The following is a 21,823-nucleotide window of genomic DNA, read 5'->3' as shown; positions in this document are numbered from 1 at the left end:
TACGAGTATATTCCAAAATAGGGATTGACATACTTCTACAAAAAAATATTAATAATGTTTTCCTTATTCATCGTGTCGGAATGCTAAATCATTTGGCTGCACATCTTTGCCAGTAACTAGCCACGACAAATGCCATCCATTGTACCATACCTGAGTCAATTCATAAAATAGAAAATCCTATATGAACAGAGCTGGGAATCGAATACTAGATCCAAATGTAGGTAATAGAAAATCAAATCATGTAATATTGTTAACAATCTAAGCTAGATGGCTAATTAGGTTTCAAAGTTCTATGTATGAAATAAAAACTCACACAAACTTGGAAACTAAGAAATTTATATGAAAACTTTTATATTACGCAATTCAAGTGACAAGACCAGCTCGTAATTTTCGCGATTAACAAACCGTACTGGACAATAGTGCGCTGTAACGACAAATTCTTATACATATCTACCAAAAGATATGTTTACTTTAGCAAAATCGTACAAAGAAAAATCTGCTCTAAATTTATCTTACTAAGAATCAACTCAGCGTGGAAGGATTTCAATTTCAGTTACAATATTGTGAATGTCTCACGCTAAGGTTTCATACATATTTGTTTCTTCCCATACGAGGATCGCAATAAGCTTCTACTGAAAAGAATATTATTTACGACTGACACAAGAAAGAAGGTAATATTTAGCTGTATAAAAATTTCCTACGTGCTTTGCCGGGATGTCGACATAAATTCTGTTTTTCGAATCTGAGCTAATGGCAACTGTGGTTTAACAAAGAATGCTTTTAGAGATTTGTTACGGTTATTTCTTATACTTTTTGGCAATAATTCGTTCGCTATATTTAGGATTAGTTTCTTGTCTAAAATGTTATTTGATTTTGTAGGATAATTTATTGAATGTTTTCGAAATGCTCAATAAAACAAATAAAAAATAATAAGCGAAACTTAGTGCTGAAATAACTACCGATAATTAATCAATTAAACTATTCTTAATTACATTCGCCAACCACAATAACAATAATAATTTGCTAACATGAGCATGTTAAGCCATCTATACAGTATACCCACCATACCCACCATATAATTCTATAGTGATTGGTACAAAAGAAACGCTCCAAATTCGTCAAACTGCCCAATAAGCTATATTAAAAATATTCATGAAAGATATCGAAATCAATCATAATATTATGAACGCGAAAGTTTGTATGGATGTTTGGATGTTTGTTACTCTTTAACGGCGCTACTACTGAATCGACTTAGCTCAAGGAATGGAAATAGATTTTCGATTTCTGGTTTAACACATAGGCTACTTTTCAACCCGGAAAAATCTATGGTTCCCGAGGGATTTGTGAAAAACTAAATTTCACGCGGACGAAATCGGACGCCTGCGACTTCATCCGCGGCGTCCGCTAGTTTAATAAGAATATTTAACGACTTCCAGTTTGGCTAAAAGTGGGGTTAAAACAAAGGCTAACAATATTTAATACAAAATTATTTGTATGTATATAAAAAAACCTCTTTAATTTATATTGGAGAAATCATAAATTCTTCAGTAAAGCTACAGTAACTGTGAGTTTAAGTATAATATTAAGTAATAAATTTCAGACATGCAAATTAGACGCCGGAACTGAAAACTCGGAGTGTCGCGACGTTTTTCCAGCAGTAATAAATGTTGGTTTCTTGGCAGTGGCAGATCTTATTTTTATAAACATACTTTCAAATAATATTGCACATTTTGAAGTAAACAATCAATTTTGAAAAGTGAATGGGAGTCTGAATCCTATTGGCTAGCCTGGTTACTCTAGACTTCATCTGCGAAAAAAACGCTAACTTTTAAGACCAAGTTGTCATACAACGTTTTTCCTACTGATTCCTTCGTTCTTCTTTCGTCATTATTATTTTATTTAATTAAGGCTACATATTAAAAGAAAAAAAAAGGGTGAAGGGAGAAATTGGAGAATAGAATGGAAGGAATGATGTGAAAGAGGATATGTGTGTAAAAGGAGTGAATGATGACTTGACGAGTAATAAAGACGAATGGAAAATATTGACATATTTTTCCGACTCCAATTAAGTGGGATAAGGGAAATTAGATGATGATGTCTACATGTTCAGGAGTTTTAGGAAGCAGACTTGCATCATCTGTAAGTACAATATAATTTATGTTAGTTTCTTAAATTCTGTGCCCATTTATCTATCTGTGAACATCTTATGCCATTTTAGGCACTTTTGTGTGATAAATACGGAAAAATATAAATTTTAGAAAGTTTTAAAATTGTAGGAATCCAATACTCCAATGTCTTATGTACCGACTAACCAAAACAAAACCAATATTAATATATTTTTCTTTTTTGTTTTGTTTACCACTAATCTTTATAGAAAATTATTTAGCCATGTTTTAAATAACAATACATTATAATTATTACACTACTGATAGAACTCAGATTAATACAACATAAGTATTACTTATTCATCATTAGCAACCCATTTTCAGCTCACTGTTGAGCACGAGTTTCCTTTCAGAAATGAGAGGAGTTAAGCTAATAGTCCACCACGGTGTTCAATGCGGATTGAAGTTGAAAAAGTTCACACACGAAGAGAATTAAGAAATTTCTCTGGTATGCAGGTTTCCTCATGACATTATTTCTTTACCATTTGAGACACGTTATATTTACCAAAACTCAAAACTCATTAGTATCTAGTAAAATATAAGGGAAGCGAGGACATGCAGTTTTAAACTACATATTTTATATTTTTTTGCTTTAAAGGTAATGACCCCATCCCCCATTAATGTAAACACTAGATAGAATTTAGTGGCATATCATTACGAGGCATTGAATGTTCGTCAAGGCAATTTATCTAATATCTAGCAATCTGTGATAAAAACACCTGATACACGCATTTCCACGCTTTATTTCATATGTGGACATTGGCCAATGTTGGTCATTGGCCATACAAATATTAAATTAGCCATTGCACTGATATGGGATAAATTTTGCAATATTTTTTTATTTTTAATTGCAAGTTTAATTTAAAAAGTTATTTTTATACAATTAGTTACGATACTTTTTTATAGAATGATATTTTGATCTTTTTTATCCCTGACGACGTGTATCTGGGTACTTGAAAATTTAATATAGTTTACTAGTTAGTCTATGTGGCTTTGGATTAGGTATGTGGCTTAGGGTTCGAATCTGGATCGGATCATAGACCCGAGATTTGATGAGACTTAGACGACTTTTAAAACAACAATAATAAGGTTTTCAGCTTATTATTTCTCATGTCGAGATTAACTTTATTATTTGCCTGGCCAAAAATATGGAAGAAAATTATGAATAAAAAAATAAATAAAATGAATACCTAATAATTTTTCCACCAAATATTTGTTCAAACATTTGTCTCCAATGATGAGTTGTTTCCATGCGTTGGCAGTGGGCGTGGCGGCGCTACGCCAACGCAACGCTAACGATGCAGTCAGTAGAACCAATAAAAGCCTCCACGCTATCCGCGTATTAAGTTGGAAAGTTAAGAAGCCATTAACTTAGCCGTTGATGCGTTTTATTATGGCAACATTTAAAAAAGCGTTTAGCAATAAAAAATACTGGGCTCTGATTCACTATTATCTTGTTTTATGCGTGTAAATACTATGGAGTTAGGAATTTAATTTTAATTTTTCATGGAAAATACGTGTTCTATTAAACAATGTATTATGTTTGTAATTTTCAGTTAACAGGTCGCCAACGTCCATACCACGTTGAACACACCGGTTCTCGTCCGATCACCGAAGTTAAGCAACGTCGGGCGCGGTCAGTACTTGGATGGGTGACCGCCTGGGAACACCGCGTGATGTTGGCTTTTTTACCTTTTTTAGCAATACATCTAAATAATTGTGTCTCGTTTTCTTCTTCTTTATATATAAGCAGCCTCTCCCTCTGTTTGTCGCCGATAGGCGATAGTTTGTTGGTTGCTTGCGTAACGGTACTAGACAACGGGGTAAACAAATTTAATAAGTCAAAGCGAAGCTTGACTAGGTCAAGGAAAAGGTCTGGGAACCGCGAAATACGATTATCGATTTTCGATTAAATGCGAAAAAAAAACACAATTTAAAAAAGTTTATTTCTGCTCATGCTCCCATAACTATGAATTGAATTTATTGAAATTGAAAAATTAATTTAATGTGCCACCAAAGAGTATTTAGTATTGTACACATTTAAAATTCACACAAAATACGCTTACACTGCAAAGTTTTACAGCAATAAGCCTCCAAAGCTCACCTGCGACACAGTAGTACTATACTGGTAGTACACAGTACATGAAGCGGCTGTAATTTGAGAGGCTGAGTCATTGCGATGACTCACAGCACCTACCGATGATCCCGTCCCCGAGCAATGAACTTGTTCAACTATGCATGATGAAACTGCAGCCTGTATTTACGATAGACAGCTTTCTCTGTCTTATTTTCCGGAAAAGGGTTAATTCGTCGACCTTTTGACGCATAACAAATGTGTATCTATACTCGTATTAGTGGATATTGAGTGATATCGACCATCCTTTTATTTGTATACTAGCTGACTAGGTTTCACCAGCGTGGTTCCCGTTCCCGTAGGAATATGGGGATAATATATAGCCTATAGCCTTTCTTGATAAATGGGCTATCTAACACTAAAAGAATTTTTCAAATCGGACCAGTAGTTCCTGAGATTAGCGCGTTCAATCAAACAAACAAAAAAACTATAGATTATTTGTTTTATTTTATTAATTTGATAATTTGAAATTGAGGCATTGTTTATTTCAATGTCCGAAATTTGAATCCAAAAAATATGTATTACATCGTGTGTAGTTTATTACAACAATCATTTTGGTAACAATTTTACATTGTGGTTCCTCCTCCTACAGATTTATTATAAGTATAGATTATGATAAAAAATATAGATTTGCACTAATTCTTCAATATAAACTTTAACCCTACCAAACCGTATTCGCTTCACGTATCATATATATATTTCTTGTATACATACATCATGTTAATGGTTCACATTTTTTTTCTTTATCATCACATCCGCCATGCAGAACATAGGCCTTTTGTAGGGACTTCCAAACGTCACGATCCTGAGCCACCTGCATCCAGCGAATCCCTGCGACTCGCTTGATGTCGTCAGTCCGCCTGGTGGGGGGTCGGCCAACACTGCGCTTACTAGTGCGCGGTCGATTCCAGCACTTTGGGACCCCAACGTCCATCGGATCTTCGAACTATGTGCCTCGCCCATTACCAATTCATCTTCGCTACTCGTTGAGTCGTTCACATTCTTAAGCTTAAGGAATTAAAAAAATTACAAAATTTTATTTCTTTAATATTTTCCACAAAATTTAGTAAAACATTTCATTTTACAAAAAAAAGAAAGACTTCAATATCTATAGGCTAGGCTTACCGCATCAGGGTTGTCTTCTGAAATAAAAAAAAGTAGAAGTTAACAAACTATTAGTTATTAGCGGACACCCGCGACTTCGTCCGCGTGGTATTTAGTTTTTCACAAATCTCGGGAACATGGATTTTTCCGGGATAAAAAGTAGCATTAATCCAGATAATAATCTATCTCTATTTCTAATTTCAGGTGATTCGCTTCAGTAGTCGCGGCGTGAAAGAGTAACAAACATTCATACCATCAAAATCATCAGCGTTTTGCAAATCTCGGGAAACCTTAGATTTTTTCGGGACAAAAAGTATGTCTATTAGTAAGAGCCTATGTATTAATCCAAAGTAAAATTCTATTCCAAATTTCAGCCAAATCGGTTCAGTAGTTGAAGCGTTAAAGAGTAACAAACATCTAAACATACAAACTTTCGCGTTTATAATTAAGGATCAAACGAACTTACCTGGAAGTGAAGTTCGATCATAATTATATGATCAGCTTCACTCGACCCGATTTTATATTAACATATTGTAGTATACTCCTATGCTACAGCCAATGACACAGTTTTTTAAAGTTAATAGGAATTTTTCAAAATATCACCATGGCAACCCAAACACCACCCCCGCGCGGCCATAGGTCGCCATCTTCATTTAGTTTAGAGTTAGGGATATTGACTAGTTCACATAATGGGTAGGGAAGTAAATAAATATTTGCTACATATGGGAGGGTGCTTATTTATAAATCGGGTCGAGTGAAGCTGATCATATAATTATGATCGAACTTCACTTCCAGGTAAGTTCGTTTGATCCTTAATTATATTTCTCAGCTTCACTCGACCCGATTTTATATTAACATATTGTAGGATGTTCAGAGTAAATAAAAGTTATGTGAACTACATATGTAGAATTTTAATTCTTAATCATTTCCGTTAGGATTACATGAGTATAACAATCAGAGTATATTATGAACCATTCATATTATTGTTGTTATATAATATAGACAACGCAAATTGTTTATGATCGGATATAACTTCTCGATTATAAATTTTTTGCAAAGACTGAGGATGTCAGAGTTCATCCCGCTGTCTTCCTAATTATATCAAAATTAACCCCAAGTCTATTAGCTGCTGAAATGTGCAGAGAATATTGACGTATCTTCACCACTGTTTTGAATTGTGTCTTTTATCCAATGGCTAAGCCTTTGGGATAAAATATTCTGATGATGATTTTTGATATTATGAAACAAGCAGTCTTAATTTTTTGTGCGTAATAATCTAGTTTTTTGTGTATACGATTTCATATCTTTAGCGGGACAAATTTCAGGTTTTTCATTGAAAAAACGGTAGTTTTAATAAAGGTTGAAATTATTTTATATTTGAAGTTTTTATCAAATCTGGAATTTTTATAATTATTTCAATATTCTCAAATATTTTCATGTTAGTTAATTAAATAAGAGCTAAAGTTTGTACTCGAAGTGCGGTGACCAAGGTTAGCAAAGTAGAAGACTTCTTTTTTTTTTTTTTTTTTAAATGTTCCCAGGCCAAAAATCAGATAAATAATTAAGCACGATGCTGGGATGATGGGCCAGGTCAGATTATACCTAGGACATTTGCGGTCTTAATTTGAAAACACCTTTTATAAACCGTTTCATTCTGTCATTAACAGATTGAAAACCTATGAACAACAATAAAGCTGATTTGTAACTATTAACTGTGCCATATTTGGTACAATTTTGAAATGTTAATGGAATAGAAGGATCTAAATAATTAATTTGTTTTTTTTTTTTTTTTACAATAATCCAGCCATTCCTTAAAACACCCATCGTTGATACGTGTTAATAGTTAAAGAAGCTCACATAATCTCGACTGAATTAGGTAACATTGATTTGTTTAATAAAGCTTGCCAGAATATGTCACGGCAACCAGGATAACCCTAGAAGAAATTTCAAATAAACTAATACGTGGACCAAAATAAATAGGATCTTTTACTGTAATTTTTTTTTTTTTTTCTTTTTAAGGATAGGTTACCACGCTTGAGTTGGCCAATAGGGCACAAATACTTTGCCTTCTGCTTTATCGCATATTATTTTTTGTAACACTTTCAAAATAAAGGAGAACGGAGGGAATGCATAAAATGATAAATGAAACCATGAAACAGTAAAGGCATTGACAGCCCATGCATTGAGAACGTTTTTGGAGAAATGTAACGAGAAGTAGCACATACATTACATCAAGCAAAGAGGTCTATCTCTGATTTACCGAAAATATAAACTATTTTTAAAAGAAACATAAGAAACATATTCACAAAGTTCCTATGTCCCTATGCCTTATAGAATAGGCTTCAAGATTATATTTAGCATACAAGGGAAACTATTATAGTATACGAGGCAATCACTGTTATATTTCTTGTTTCACACTACTGCCATCTTGCCATCTCTCTAGCAATTTCATTCAGATGTATGATATAGCAGGAACATTATCAATTCGCAGTAATACTTCGTTACTATTTAAGCTTTTTAGCACAAACTTTCAGACCAAAGCAAGCTACTTTCATTTCAAGATTGATAGTATTTACACTTATTCTGATTAATGTATTTTATTAATGATTCTTTAATCTCTTTTTTTTTTTTTTAATAGGTAACTTTATAGTTATTTCTATCGCATCGAACATAAAACCTAAAAAATTACAAGTTGTGAGTTGTAAGTCCCAAGTCTTTCTAATGATTTAGAAAAAAAATAGGCATGCTTCATATATCAATTTTTGCCATATAATAGTTGTGTGTAATAAGCTTGGAGATATTTCTATAATCCTCCATTTTAAAAATGTGATAACAAATCTATTTATGCAAAAGTAATCTTTTATCGCCATTTGGTTTCGGAACTAAAAATATGTTTAAAATAAATTCGCCATTAATGTGTGCGTGCATCTAGATTTTGCATTAATATATAACAGACATTAGATTGACAGATTTATATAGATATAGATGTAGTAATTATATCTAACAGACATTAGATTGATTAACAAAGTCTGAAGTATTATTCCGAATACGAATTGGAAATGAAGTAAAAGGAATTTCATATCCATGTAACCACGATGAAATGATGGGATCATCTGTAAAATCACTCCAACATTTAATATAGCGCTGCAATCTAACTAAATAATTTTAGAGGTACTGTCTCGGGTACTTGTAAGTTCTCGGTGCTGGCTGGTCGGATATCCCCCGCTGTTGAGAGCTGTTCAGCGCTACACGATGACCCTGGCTGCGGCGAGGCTTCTCTGTTTCAGACTTCAGCCCCGTTTTCCAAGGCAGGGTTTTCGAGATTAATCGATTATTATTAGGATTATTATTACTTCTTAAGAAATCTGAAAAACAAACATCTTCAATATTTTTGTGTGATTTTCCTTAGCTAGTGATAATTCAATAGCTTGATTAATAGCCGCAACGGCGTTTCTGTTTAGTCATTAGTGATGAATCCCTCTTGACCATTGCCTGCCTTAACCTCAGGGTTAAGGACGGGCGCGACCAACAAATCGCAATTTTCGGGTATTCAATATTCTTGGAGTATCTTATCTTTAACCTCCTTTTGTAGCCCCTTACTAAGTATTTCAAGCCATCATGATGGTCTTTAGGTCTTTATGGATAGCCTTCCCAAATTTGTTGTCTACAATACAATCACCCAATAGAGCGAGCATCTCTTCATCGATCTCTGGCTCCTGGGACTCTGCCGGTGCATCACTTGAGACTAGCACGATCGCAGTGGCTGGTGTCGGGCTCCGGGCGCAAGATTGATTACCCGCTGATCTTGGGCTCGGAGTACTGTTCGAGGTGGTGAAATAGGGATCGCTGAAAGATTTGTGGTAGAAGCCACAGGCATATTCTGCATGCTAGGGTTTGATTTATATTCGTCAGGCTGGTCAAGGAGTGATGCCGATATAAGCTATTAAAACCGAAATGTTTATCAATGCCATACCATTATCAGTTTTTTTTTTTTTTTTTTTGTGGTAACAAGAAGTATAAGAATGCCTAATAAGTGTTTTTTACGTGACCAGCATTTTTTAGCCCAGATGGCGTCCCGCACTAATTTACATTATAAAAATGTAACAAGAATCGTAAATATGATCTTTGAGAATGGACTTAGCCCCAGTTGGGCTAAGTGAAAAAAAAAAAAAAAAAAAAAGGTTTTGCGACAGGGATAGCCCAGTTGGCGTCCCGCATCACTAATTTACATTGTAAAAATGTAACAAGAATCATAAATATGATCTTTGAGAATGGACTTAGCCCCAGTTGGGCTAAGTGAAAAAAGGTTTTGCGACAGGGATAGCCCAGTTGGCGTCCCGCATCACTAATTTACATTATAAAAATGTAACAAGAATCATAAATTAATATGATCTTTGAGAATAGACCTAGCCCCAGTTGGGCTAAGTAAAAAAAGATTTTGCGACAGGGATAGCCCAGTTGGCGTCCCGCATCACTAATTTACATTGTAAAAATGTAACAAGAATCATAAATATGATCTTTGAGAATGGACTTAACCCCAATTGGGCTAAGTGAAAAAAGGTTTTGCGACAGGGATAGCCCAGTTGGCGTCCCGCATCACTAATTTACATTATAAAAATGTAACAAGAATCATAAATTAATATGATCTTTGAGAATGGACCTAGCCCCAGTTGGGCTAAGTGAAAAAAGGTTTTGCGACAGGGATAGCCCAGTTGGCGTCCCGCATCACTAATTTACATTGTAAAAATGTAACAAGAATCATAAATATGATCTTTGAGAATGGACTTAACCCCAGTTGGGCTAAGTGAAAAAAGGTTTTGCGACAGGGATAGCCCAGTTGGCGTCCCGCATCACTAATTTACATTATAAAAATGTAACAAGAATCATAAATTAATATGATCTTTGAGAATGGACCTAGCCCCAGTTGGGCTAAGTGAAAAAAGGTTTTGTGACAGGGATAGCCCAGATGGCATCCCGCATCACTAAATGTCATCATATTACGTATGAAATTAAATTATGATAGCAAATCGTTTTCTTACAAGAAAATGTGGGATATTATATTATACAAGATGTTGAACTGACCTGACGACTTACTCCTTGAATAATGATGTTTTTCTTCTAATATCATCGCCCCTGAAGATACGGTTCGACGCCGCGTTGACCTATCGAGTCTTGCCTCGATTTTCCGTAATTTTTTCCTAATATCTGCATATTTTTCATTACTTTTACGTTTACGTTTGCCTTTTGGCATGACTAACTAAATAATTTTATTTAAATTTTATAAATTCTAAGATTTCCACGATTAAAATTATTTTTATTTGAATTAGCGTGTCTAGGCTTTGAACACAGAAACACAGAATGAAGATGGCGACCTATGGCCGCGCGGGGGTGGTGTTTGGGTTGCCATGGTGATATTTTGAAAAATTCCTATTAACTTTAAAAAACTGTGTCATTGGCTGTAGCATAGGAGTATACTACAATATGTTAATATAAAATCGGGTCGAGTGAAGCTGAGAAATATAATATTAGTAGGATTAAACACTTGTGGTTCTAGATTGCACCTTTAAATGAATATTTTTTTTATTCTTTACAAGTCAGCCCTTGTCTACAATCTCACCTGATGGTAAGTGATGATACAATCTAAGATACAATGGAAGCGGGCTTACTTGTAGGAGGAGGATGAAAATCCACACCCCTATCGATTTCCACACGAAATTGAACCAGTAACTAGCCACGGCCGAAGCGTCCCACCAGTCAAAAAAATATAAACCAGTGAGTTGTAATACATTCTCATTCTCATTCTCAACTCACTGATTTGCTTCTTAGTTATTGTACACAATTTTTCCGATCTCTTTGGCGAAGGTGGCATTGGTGATGATTCTCAACAGAGAGGTATTGGTAATATCAGATTCAATAATAATATGACTGAAATAAAGCATCAGTGAAATGTATATTTTCCATAAAAGAATTGCAGTTGACAATGTTCTTAAAATAGCAATAAACGAGCCAATTTCATACACGCCTCCGGGCGAATTCTCTTTCAATCGAAACCAGATATACCGAACGAAAGCAATCCCCGTATGGAATTGATACTTTATTCAACTCAAAAACAAACCGAGTCCACTATTCAGGTCATTGAAAAGTACCGACAGTATGACTCACAAAACAAAACGCCGCACACCAAATAAAAACGTTGGGAACGAAATAACAAGTGACGATTTACCGACTGACCAAATTAAATCTTCAAACTCCACAAACGATTGTCAACTTAACGACAAAGTATTAAAGTCCAAAATCAAAGAAGATTGTGGTAAAGATGGAATAGAAAGAATCACTGTGGGTGGCAAAGGTAATAGAGGCGGAACGTTTGCAAACACCCAAACGATTTCACATAATAAAGGAAAAGAGGCGTTGCTTCAACAGACAAAGAACTTTAAAACTGTTATCGTTTGAATAGATATAGATGCAACAGTAAGTGACCTTTATATTGAGGACAAAGCGTTAGAAGGGAAATATCCCACTGAGTGCGAAGAAAAGGTATAACGTCTTCACCGATGACCGTAGTACGGTTTTAATTGTTTTTTGTTAGGGACGTCTTCTGTTTTGTTTGTGTTTATGATACAAGGAGCTAAATATATTTTATTATACTAGTCTTTTCTTTCTATGTAGTTTTTGTGCAAAACTTTTTTAGTTTTATGTAATAATATTGTATAGCTTGTTGACATCGTATTTGGGGTTCCCTATGTTCTATTACAGAACCGTTATAAGATTCGTCGATTCGTCCATCTCACTTTTAAAAGTTTTACTAACACGAATATTGTAAATATTGGATAGAAGCAGGCGTTACTTTGCGGAAGTTCATCATGATTATATAATGATTTATTTATTTTGCTATCATCCGCGAAAATTCGGCGAACCCATGCGACAACGTCACCCAGGTCCGACAAAATACTCTCTACGTACGTTTCACCCCGAAACCGGAGCATCCTCAGGAGATGTTGACTCTACAACGTGCAATTGCACGTTGTAGAGTCAATTGTAAATTAATATTATAAAGGCAAAATATTCCATGCAAGTATGTACGTTCGTTAATTCTGTACGATCCAGCTTTGAACCGATTGGGCTGAAATTTTAAATGTAGGTAGATTATATCCTGGATTAAAATACCTGGACAAACCAGCTGTCATTGTGTTCCTATTCACTATTACAATCACTGCATCTTGAATGATGCTTTCCGCAATGATTTCCGCACGATTTATGGGAATACCACGCGAAAAGTCCAAAGCGTTTTAGTAAAACAGTTATTATAAAGTCCCATGTCAGTAACTGCATTTCCTTTCGTACGTACTTATTTAATATCACAAACAGCGAAATATGTTTTGTCAATAATTCTTTGTTGTCGTTTTACCACATTTTGATGAATGATTTAGGTGTAGCACAGTAGATATAATAAGGGTGTAGGTACCTACATAAACACAAATATAGTAAGGGTTTTTTTATTTAACTTTTGACTCAAGCTAATAAATCTTAATTTATAAATGCGAAAGGTCATCACGAAATCTCGAAAGCCGCTTGACAGACAAAGATGAAATTTGACAGAGAGGTAGTTTATAGTCAGCAGAAGTCCGTTAAGAACGGATTTTGCAATAGGGCCGGATTAAAGAGGCCAAAAAAGACGTAGGCATCAGCTAGTACTTAATAAAAAGCATTACGAAAAGATGTAATAAACAAGATATTGTTAATCGCCGTAGATCAATATCTATTTCACCATATTTGCATAACACAATGTCTTTTCGCTCCCCCATTGCCGATTGCCATTCTCCATATAATTTACAGCTCACACAATGTGGGCTACCATTTTTCTATAGTTGAAAGCAACCTTTTTATGATGGTAATTAGTTATGTCGCCATTGTCTGCTGGGACGATCAATAGCCGCCAGACTGTCGCTAATTTGTGTCGCTGCGACTTGAAAGTGTAGGCAGTAAATAAGAAATGGCAACAAAAGAAACAATTAACGTTTAAGACATAGGGGGTAGCTATAGAGATATTAGAGAGTACACCGCCAAAGGGTCTATTACCAAATATTGAATGCTCTACCAAATAATGGCACGGATATTACTGATGAGTGTTGAACATTTAGAAATCGACGCCGTTGTATAGTGAGGGATGACCAATATCTTGCAGACTAATTTGTGTCGCTGCAACTTGCAAGTGTGGTCAGTAAATAAGAAACGTTCGTGAAAGAAACAATCATCGTATAGCGTTTCTTGGACAATAAAGAACCGTTTATATAATATTGAATGCTCTACCGAATAATGGTACAGATATTGAATGATAACTTAATAAGTATTGAGCATTTTAAAAAAATGCCATTGTTTGATGCGGGAAGATAAACAAACCCAGAAAGAAACAATTAACGTATAAGATCATCATATCAGATCATAGGGGACATCAATAAAGATATTAGGGAATCACCAGTCAATCGTTTAAAAAATATTGAATGCTCTACCTATAATGGTATGGATACAAGTAATATATATGATGAACCTGTAAGAAATTTAATAGTTTAATAATTATAATTATAGTTTAGTTGATTCAGTATACATCCGCAAAGGGGGAAATAGAGGCTCAATCTTTCAATGGCTGAAACTTTAATAATATTATAGGATACACAAACGCTAATTTTTATAGCGGAAAATTCATGATTTCCGCGGGATTTGTAACAAATGGACGGCAGTTAACATCAAATAATTTTTTAAATTATGAATTTGTACGTAATATTACAATGATATTATTATAGTACAACTAGCATTATGTGATAATAAGAGGTCTGAGAGCCTAATAAGATCAAATCATCATTTTGCTGTTTCCATCCAGGACAGCGTTGTTTTTCGGTGAAAGGTGCTGTTTGGACGGTATGATAAGTATAAGGAGGAGGAGGAGGAGGTATATGTTTATGTGGCTTGGGATCACAAGATCCTGGTTTCGAGTCCTGGTGGGATGCTTCGGCCGTGGCCGACAACAACGTATCGCCAAGCGATTTAGCGTTCCGGTACGATGTCGTGTAGAAACCAAATGTGGTGTGGATTTCATCCTACACCTAACAAGTTAGCCCGCTTCCATTTAAGATTGCATCATCACTGACCATCAGGTGAGATTGCAAACAAGGGCTAATATGTAAAGTATAAAAAAAACCCTTGCCTTGAAGAACGTTTCAGCCTTCAGTCGCTCTAGTCTAAGGAGGGATCCCTGACCCTATAGTGGCCGAATAGACTGTCAATGATGTAATTCACTTACTAAAATAACCAGGCTACGTCTTACTTTATGAGACATATCTTAGGGTCCATAGATAGCAGGAAGCTGTTGAGGCTGTTCTCGCAGTTGCTGTACGCCATGCCGAGCCCCAGCCCGGCGCCGATGCACGTCGGCCAGCGTCTGTAGCCATGCATGAAGAAACCGCCCAGCATGCTGCCGATCAGCATGCCCGCCACTGGGAATAGGAATGATGGGAGTTTATTAAATCCATAATATTATAAATGCGAAAGTATGTCTGTTACCTTTTTAAGGCTAAACGGCAGACCCGATCAAGATGACTTTTAGTACTATGATAAACTAGCTGACGCCGCGCGGTTTCACTCGCGTGGTTCCCGTTCCCGTAAGAATACGGGGATAATATATAGCCTATATATAGCCTTCCTCAACAAATGAGCTATCTAACACAGAAAGAAATTTTTCAAATCGGACCAGTAGTTCCTGAGATTAGCGCGTTCAATCAAACAAACAAACAAACAAACTCTTCAGCTTTATTATATTAGTATATATGGGACTTTGGAGCAGAACATAGGCTACTTTTTACCCCTAAAATAAATAAGGGGTTAAAATAGGGGTTCAAAGTTTGTATGGAAAGTCCTTTATTTTTAAAGTTACTGATTAAAAAATTTGTACATATCATAAAAAAATACAAAATATAATGTGACACAAGAATTTTTTAAAATTTAACAATTAATTCAACAACCTATAACGAGTGTAGTCTGACCCTTTTGTGGGCACAGAACGAGACGCACGAGAACTAACTCAGAATCAATGATGTTAGAAGAAAAAAGAGGTAGATAGGTTAACAGCGGCGTTGTCAACGGTGCCATGACAGTGCGGTGACTGAGCTCAGGTTTGCTAATTAGCATACTATTAACGTGCCAGTTGCGGTCCGCATATAACCTGTCTACCTCTTTTTTCTTCTAACAGCATTGCTCATAATGCCTGAACAATCAGCCCCTTATATTAATCACCTATCTTAAGTCCAAAATCCGTGAAACAGGCATTGTATCTCTCTTCGAAATCCCTCTTGTCTATATCAGGCATTTCACATTTCTGAATTAAAGCATAACTTTGTTGTAATTATAAACATGACCGTTTTGAAACACAAAAGACTTGGTTACTTCAAAAACATAAAATCAAGAAACAGTTAGTATGTCAGATTGACATATTATAATTATTTTTTGTTCATGACAACCAAAACGGTTTTATATTAATTTCAGCTTTACAATAACATACAGGGACACTGCACATGTATAGCGATCCTTTTAATAGGTGTTAGTAGAGATTATTATATCAAATTGCATTAGGATAAATGGGCAAAAATTAACCGATTTCGAAAGAGGATTTTCTCTTTTTTCAAGAAATGTGAGTTACCTACTCTACTTCAAAGTCGATTATAAAATAAAAGTTATGTATTTAGTGGTTGTTTTGGTGTTTTTGGATTGGTTACAACCTTAATAATGATACTAAAAAGGCACAAAAATCGTACTGTTTTTGAATTTGAATTTAAAATTTTTAAAATGTTTTTCTGTATCCTATGAAGTTTTTTTAAAAAAATAGCTATATATAACTATATCAGCATAGTAGTTTGCAAAACAAGTGTGCCTTATAAGCTATCCGACGAGATATTAAAAATATAGATATATTGAAAAATGGCTGAGATATATTGAAATGGACTTAAACGGGAATATGGTGAAAATTCGTAATTTTTTCAAATATAGTGATTTTTTGCTAAAAATTTAATTCTGCGGTTTATCGTCATATTTCCTTTATGGAATGATAGGAGGGATCATAAGCTATAAATTGATATCATTAGCCGTGTAGACCGGGTAAAGATGTACTTACAGAATTCGCAAAAAAAACTGTTATCCCTTTTTTTCAGAAACGTGGGTAACCGCTACTTTAAAGTGGATCTAATAGTTGTTTTTGGTGTTTTTGTTTGCTTATATCATAATACGTAATAATAATTAAAATAAATCTTATAATTCTACGAAAAAAATCACTAAAATAGCATTAATAGAATAGAACAGAATATAATACATAGCATAGAAGTACCTATGTAAAAATATCCAAGACTATTGTATGTAATCCGTAGGGAAAATCAACAAATTAACACTCATGTAATTCTTCAGTGCACACACAATTTATTGCCTTCAAACAATGATAATTATATTCTAATCAGCTGCAATCTAATTGCGTGCAACAGCGTCCTTATTGATTGAAATTATTAATTATCGGAATTAATGATGTTATTAATTAGTGTCAGGCACAGGTAAGCTCCTTAAGCCGACGCTTAATCCACAACATGCAGTAACAGACCGCTAATTATATTGGATTTAAAAGTCTTCCTTATGTAGATAGCGGAGGCTTTTAAGTAGTATTTCAGTAGTCAATAGCAAAGAGTTTGCTATTACCGGTATTAAAATTCATTATTTTCCAGGACACCGTAGCGCAGTGGTACGCGTGGTGGATTTACAAGACGGATGTCCTGGGTTTGATCCCCTGCTGGGCCGAAGGTTTGCTGAATTGGTCCAGGTCTGGCCGTGGCTAGTTACCACCCTACCGGCAAAGACGTACTGCCAAGCGACTTAACGTGTTTTCTACTCGACATCGGGTTGTGGATTTCATTCTCTTTCTAACAAGGATCTTAAGGACAAAATCTTCGTGAATTATATTCAAATCCAGTGTATTATCTGGCTGGTGGGAGGCTTCGGCCGTGGCTAGTTACCACCCTACCGGCAAAGACGTACCGCCAAGCGATTTAGCGTTCCGGTACGATGCTGTGTAGAAACCGAAAGGGGTGTGGATTTTCATCCTCCTCCAAACAAGTTAGCCCGCTTCCATTTTAGACTGCATCATCACTTAACATCAGGTGAGATTGTAGTCAAGGGCTAACTTGTAAAGAATAAAAAAAAAAAGTATTGCGACAAAAATACGAGTTTTTAAGTCTAGTCTCTTTATATGAAGAAACGCCTTCATTAAGCTTCGATGTACTTTAAATCTCAAACAATCTTGCCCCAAACTTTGTGTAAGGCGTCTTTATTTTCATATCTTTGAATAATTGTGTTGATCAAATACATTATTTAAGCTATATAAAAGAGATTTACTACCGTAAGTTGCTGATTCGGTACAATTATTTTAATATAGTAAATTAGTATTCATTATGTACCTAACAAAAAGTGATATTCGGCTCACTGCTGAGCTCAAGTCTCCTCTAAGAATGAGAGGGGTCAGGCCTTAGTCCACCACGCTGGCCCAATGAAGATTGGCAGACTTCACACACGCAGAGAATTAAGAAAATTCTGGTATGCAGGTTTCCTCACGATGTTTTCCTTCACCGTTTGAGACACGTGATATTTAATTTCTTAAAATGCACACAACTGAAAAGTTGGAGGTGCCCTGGACCGGATTCGAACCCACACCCTCTGGAATCGGAGACAGAGGTCATATCCACTGGGCTATCACTGCTTTTTATTCCTGCGTCCACTCACTTAATAAAACAAAGGCCAAGATATTTAAATTATATTAGAAAGTTTCATACTAACCCTAATGTGTAAATCAAGTAATATGAAGGACCGTTTCCTAATTTTAAAGGCTAAATTAAAAATTCCTGACCCCAAAAGGGTTAAGCCACACGTGAATTGAAATCTAATTGCTTATTAATTAGAAGATCCATAGCAAAAATTTAAATTAAATTTATTTGTTTTACAGTTTTTCTAAATTAAAATCTGATGTTGATAAGTATTATCTATTATCATCGTTGGTATAGATGAATGAAAAAATAGCATTTTCAGAAATTGGCTTTAGGAGAATAACCACTCATCATTATTATCATCATATCAGCCGATGGACGTCCACTGGCCTTTTGTAGGGACTTCCAAACTTCACTGAGCTGCTTGCATCCAGCGAATACTTGCGACTCGCTTGATGTCGTCAGTCCACTTGATGGGGGGTCGAAAAACACTGCGCTTACTGGTGCGGTCGCCATTCCAGCACTTTAGGACCCCAACGTCCATCGGCTCTTCGAACTATGTGCCCTGACCATTGCAAATAACCATTAAAGAAAGTTAATTCAAAATAAAAATCTTCTTTTCATAAAAATGGAAAGTTGAAGGACGTATTTCTGTTATTTTGATTTTAACACAAAATTACTAAATCTGGATTCTCCTTCAAACAAAAAAATAATAAATGACGAATTTATGAGGTAAGAAACATTAAAAAAAACAACTAAAAACATGCGCGTAGAATTGGGAATTGGGAACCTCCTTCTTTTTTTTGAAGTCGGTTAAAAACTCTATAAAAGATCCATTGCCTACGGGCAAAGGATATAATCCCTTAAACGAATAATTAATATCAAGCTAATGTATCTAAATATGACTTAAGAACTCAAAGTAATACTATGAGAAGAACCAAATAGCCCCAAGCGAAAATATCAATTAGCGAGCATTTACTTTGACAAGGAATTTGCATAATGCTTTATGACAATATTTTGTATCGAGGGGTGCAATATCACCCCGTGTTTTTACTGCATTTAGTCCTTTGCTTCACAAAAAATATACTAGCGAATGATTATATAATGATTTATTTATTTTGCTATCATCCGCGAAAATTCGGCATCCTCAGGAGATGTTGACTCTACAACGTGCAATTGCACGTTGTAGAGTCAACATCTCCTGAGGATGCTCCGGTTTCGGGGTGAAACGTACGTAGAGAGTATTTTGTCGGACCTGGGTGACGTTGTCGCATGGGTTCGCCGAATTTTCGCGGATGATAGCAAAATAAATAAATCATTATATAATCATGATGAACTTCCGCAAAGTATCGCCTGCTTCTATCCAATACTAGCGAATGCCCACGAATTCATTCGCCCTTAGACCTCTTTGATCTGGCATTCTCGGAAAATGCGTTATTAGCTGAAGTTTACTTAACTAAACGCCTTAATACATTCATCAAAACTACATCCAAGCTACAAACAATACACGTCCCTAATTTACCTAATACTTGTACCTCTAACAAAACAAACGTTTGCCAGTTTAAAATCAGATTGACCTAGACTGCAGTTAATAGAAAAAAAGAGCAATAGTTTAAAAAACTTGAAAATTGAATTGTCCGCCTTATTGAATTTAAGCCACGAGCCTATTTTTTTTTTTAATAAATAAGTTATGAAATGGCACGCGTTTTCTACCTTCATTTCTAATTTCTTTGTTGGTAAACAGTACTCATCAAGAAAGGCTGTAGAATAGTCATGTATTGTCATCAGAAATCAGAGCGTATGCAAAATTTCATCCTAATCGAAGGTCAGGAAGTGGGTCAAATGAATATTCCAAGATTGTCTTACATACATAGTTAGTTACAAGTGAAGCCAATAAAAGCGTTTTAAAAAGCAATAGAAATCAGATAAATAATATGTCAAATTTTCTATCTAATAAATTCTAAAGAAATATTATATACAACTATAGATCGATCATTATCAAAAACTAGCTGACGCCGCGCGGTTTTTCCCGCGTGGTTCCCGTTCCCGTAAGAATACGGGGATAATATATAGCCTATAGCCTTCCTCGATAAATGGGCTATCTTACACTGAAAGAATTTTTAAATTCGGAACAGTAGTTCCTGAGATTAGCGCGTTCAATCAATCAAACAAACTCTTCAGCTTTATAATATTAGTATAGATTAGTATAGATACATCAAAACTCCAAGCTACAATCCAGCATTACAAACAAGGCACGTTCCTAATTACGCACTAATTTACTAACTCCCCTAATACCCCTAACTAAGCAGACGTACGCCAATTTAGAACTAGATCGATCTAGATCGGAGCTAATAGACAAAGGATTACAAACTAGGCTTAATCATCGGAACAGGCTCATAATTCCATCTGCATGTCTTATCAAAGCTGATTCCGGCTTCCGGCTGTGATTTGGTTTGGCAGGTATTAAGATGGCGGGGCAATTTGCTACGTCTGTCAGTGTATTGCAAATGTTTGTTACGTGGACTACATCACTCAGACCAATGCAGGTTTTTCCACGATGTTTTCCTTCACCGCTTGAGACATGTGATATTTAATTTCCTAAAATGCACTCAGCTGAAAAGTTGGATGTGCATGCCCTCCGAATCGAAGGAAGAGGTCATAATTATCCACTGGGCTATCAGGATGTATCATGACCCATAGACTGGCAAATGATGATATCCTAATTTAGAACTTACGAATAACGACACGGTGGTCGTCACTTTAACGGAAGTCATTTATTTCATAACAGTAATTAGTTTTGTCACCGCACCCAACTCGTTCGACGCATAGAGTAATATGAATATTTTAGACATAATTGTTCCTTTTTCATGTTCAACATCTTGTTATGCTCCTATTTAATGTACTGCAAAGAAAATTTGAGATAATCTCAAATAGAAACACAGAATTTGAAATCAAATTACTCATTAAAAATTATTCCTTTTATAAATTTTAAATATTTAATATTATTTTCATTCCTTTTATACATCTTTCTATATTATAACTTTCAGACAATTTTTTAAATCGCTTTTCATTACTTTTTTACAATTTTAGAGTTGCTGTATAATATGATATACTATAATCTGTGAAATTGCTATCACAGGTAGTTGCCAAAAACAAACATTTTTCAAGAAAAACAGAATATAAACTAATCTCTGTATTAAATCTAATCTGTACACTTATGTAGTGTATGCTAACATTGTCACGTGCTAACAATCATATGGGACATTTAATTCCACGGTTTTGGAAACGAAATCTCAACAAAGACTTCTAAATTGAGATCTCTCCTGAAATAAGGAATGACATTTGGAATCGGTCATAAATTATGACAAGGTCGATAAGTTAGGGTACAATAAGTGTACCTTGTGAAACACCATGATCATTAAACATCATCGACAGACATCGACATCCTTTCTAATGGCTTCAGATCACGAGATCCTGCATTCAGCTCATGGTTGGGTCTATAAGTTAGTGAGTTCTTCTTTTTTCAGGAACTTTTCAGTACGAATTCTTAGTTCGGAGTTGAAAATGTAACACCCTCATGCTTCTAAGAACACGTTAAGCTATCAATGCCGGTCATTATCATTCATTATTAA

The 21,823-nt window shown here is 35.2% G+C and overlaps 1 protein-coding gene and 1 non-coding gene across 2 annotated transcripts; one reads left to right on the top strand and one right to left on the bottom strand.

The window, feature by feature from the left end:
* Window positions 1–3,731: 3,731 nt before the first annotated feature.
* On the top strand, window positions 3,732–3,850 carry LOC112044551 (5S ribosomal RNA). The gene has a single exon (XR_002886751.1). It is a non-coding gene; the product is annotated as a 5S ribosomal RNA (ribosomal RNA).
* Window positions 3,851–5,415: 1,565 nt separating this feature from the next.
* LOC112044530 (MICOS complex subunit Mic10-like) lies at window positions 5,416–15,763 on the bottom strand. Its single transcript, XM_052888457.1, has 3 exons — window positions 15,691–15,763; window positions 14,726–14,894; window positions 5,416–5,441 (listed from the first exon to the last, which is right to left on the bottom strand). Exons 1-3 carry the CDS (start codon window positions 15,761–15,763, stop codon window positions 5,429–5,431), a joined length of 255 nt encoding a protein of 84 aa, XP_052744417.1. The 3' UTR covers window positions 5,416–5,428.
* Window positions 15,764–21,823: the final 6,060 nt, after the last annotated feature.

This window comes from Bicyclus anynana, chromosome 22, assembly GCF_947172395.1.
Source record: "Bicyclus anynana chromosome 22, ilBicAnyn1.1, whole genome shotgun sequence".
NCBI classification, from domain to species: Eukaryota; Metazoa; Arthropoda; class Insecta; order Lepidoptera; family Nymphalidae; genus Bicyclus; species Bicyclus anynana.
The sequence above is the reverse complement of the archived record's forward strand: the minus strand, read 5'-3'. Positions and strand labels throughout refer to the sequence as shown.

Excerpts from the sequence above, each read along its gene's own strand:
- LOC112044530 (XM_052888457.1), bottom strand. The coding sequence starts at position 15,763 with ATGCCTGATATAGACAAGAGGGATTTCGAAGAGAGATACAATGCCTGT. Across the intron at positions 14,895-15,690 it reads GGATTTTGGACTTAAGATAG|TGGCGGGCATGCTGATCGGC; the intron begins GTGATTAATATA and ends TCCTATTCCCAG.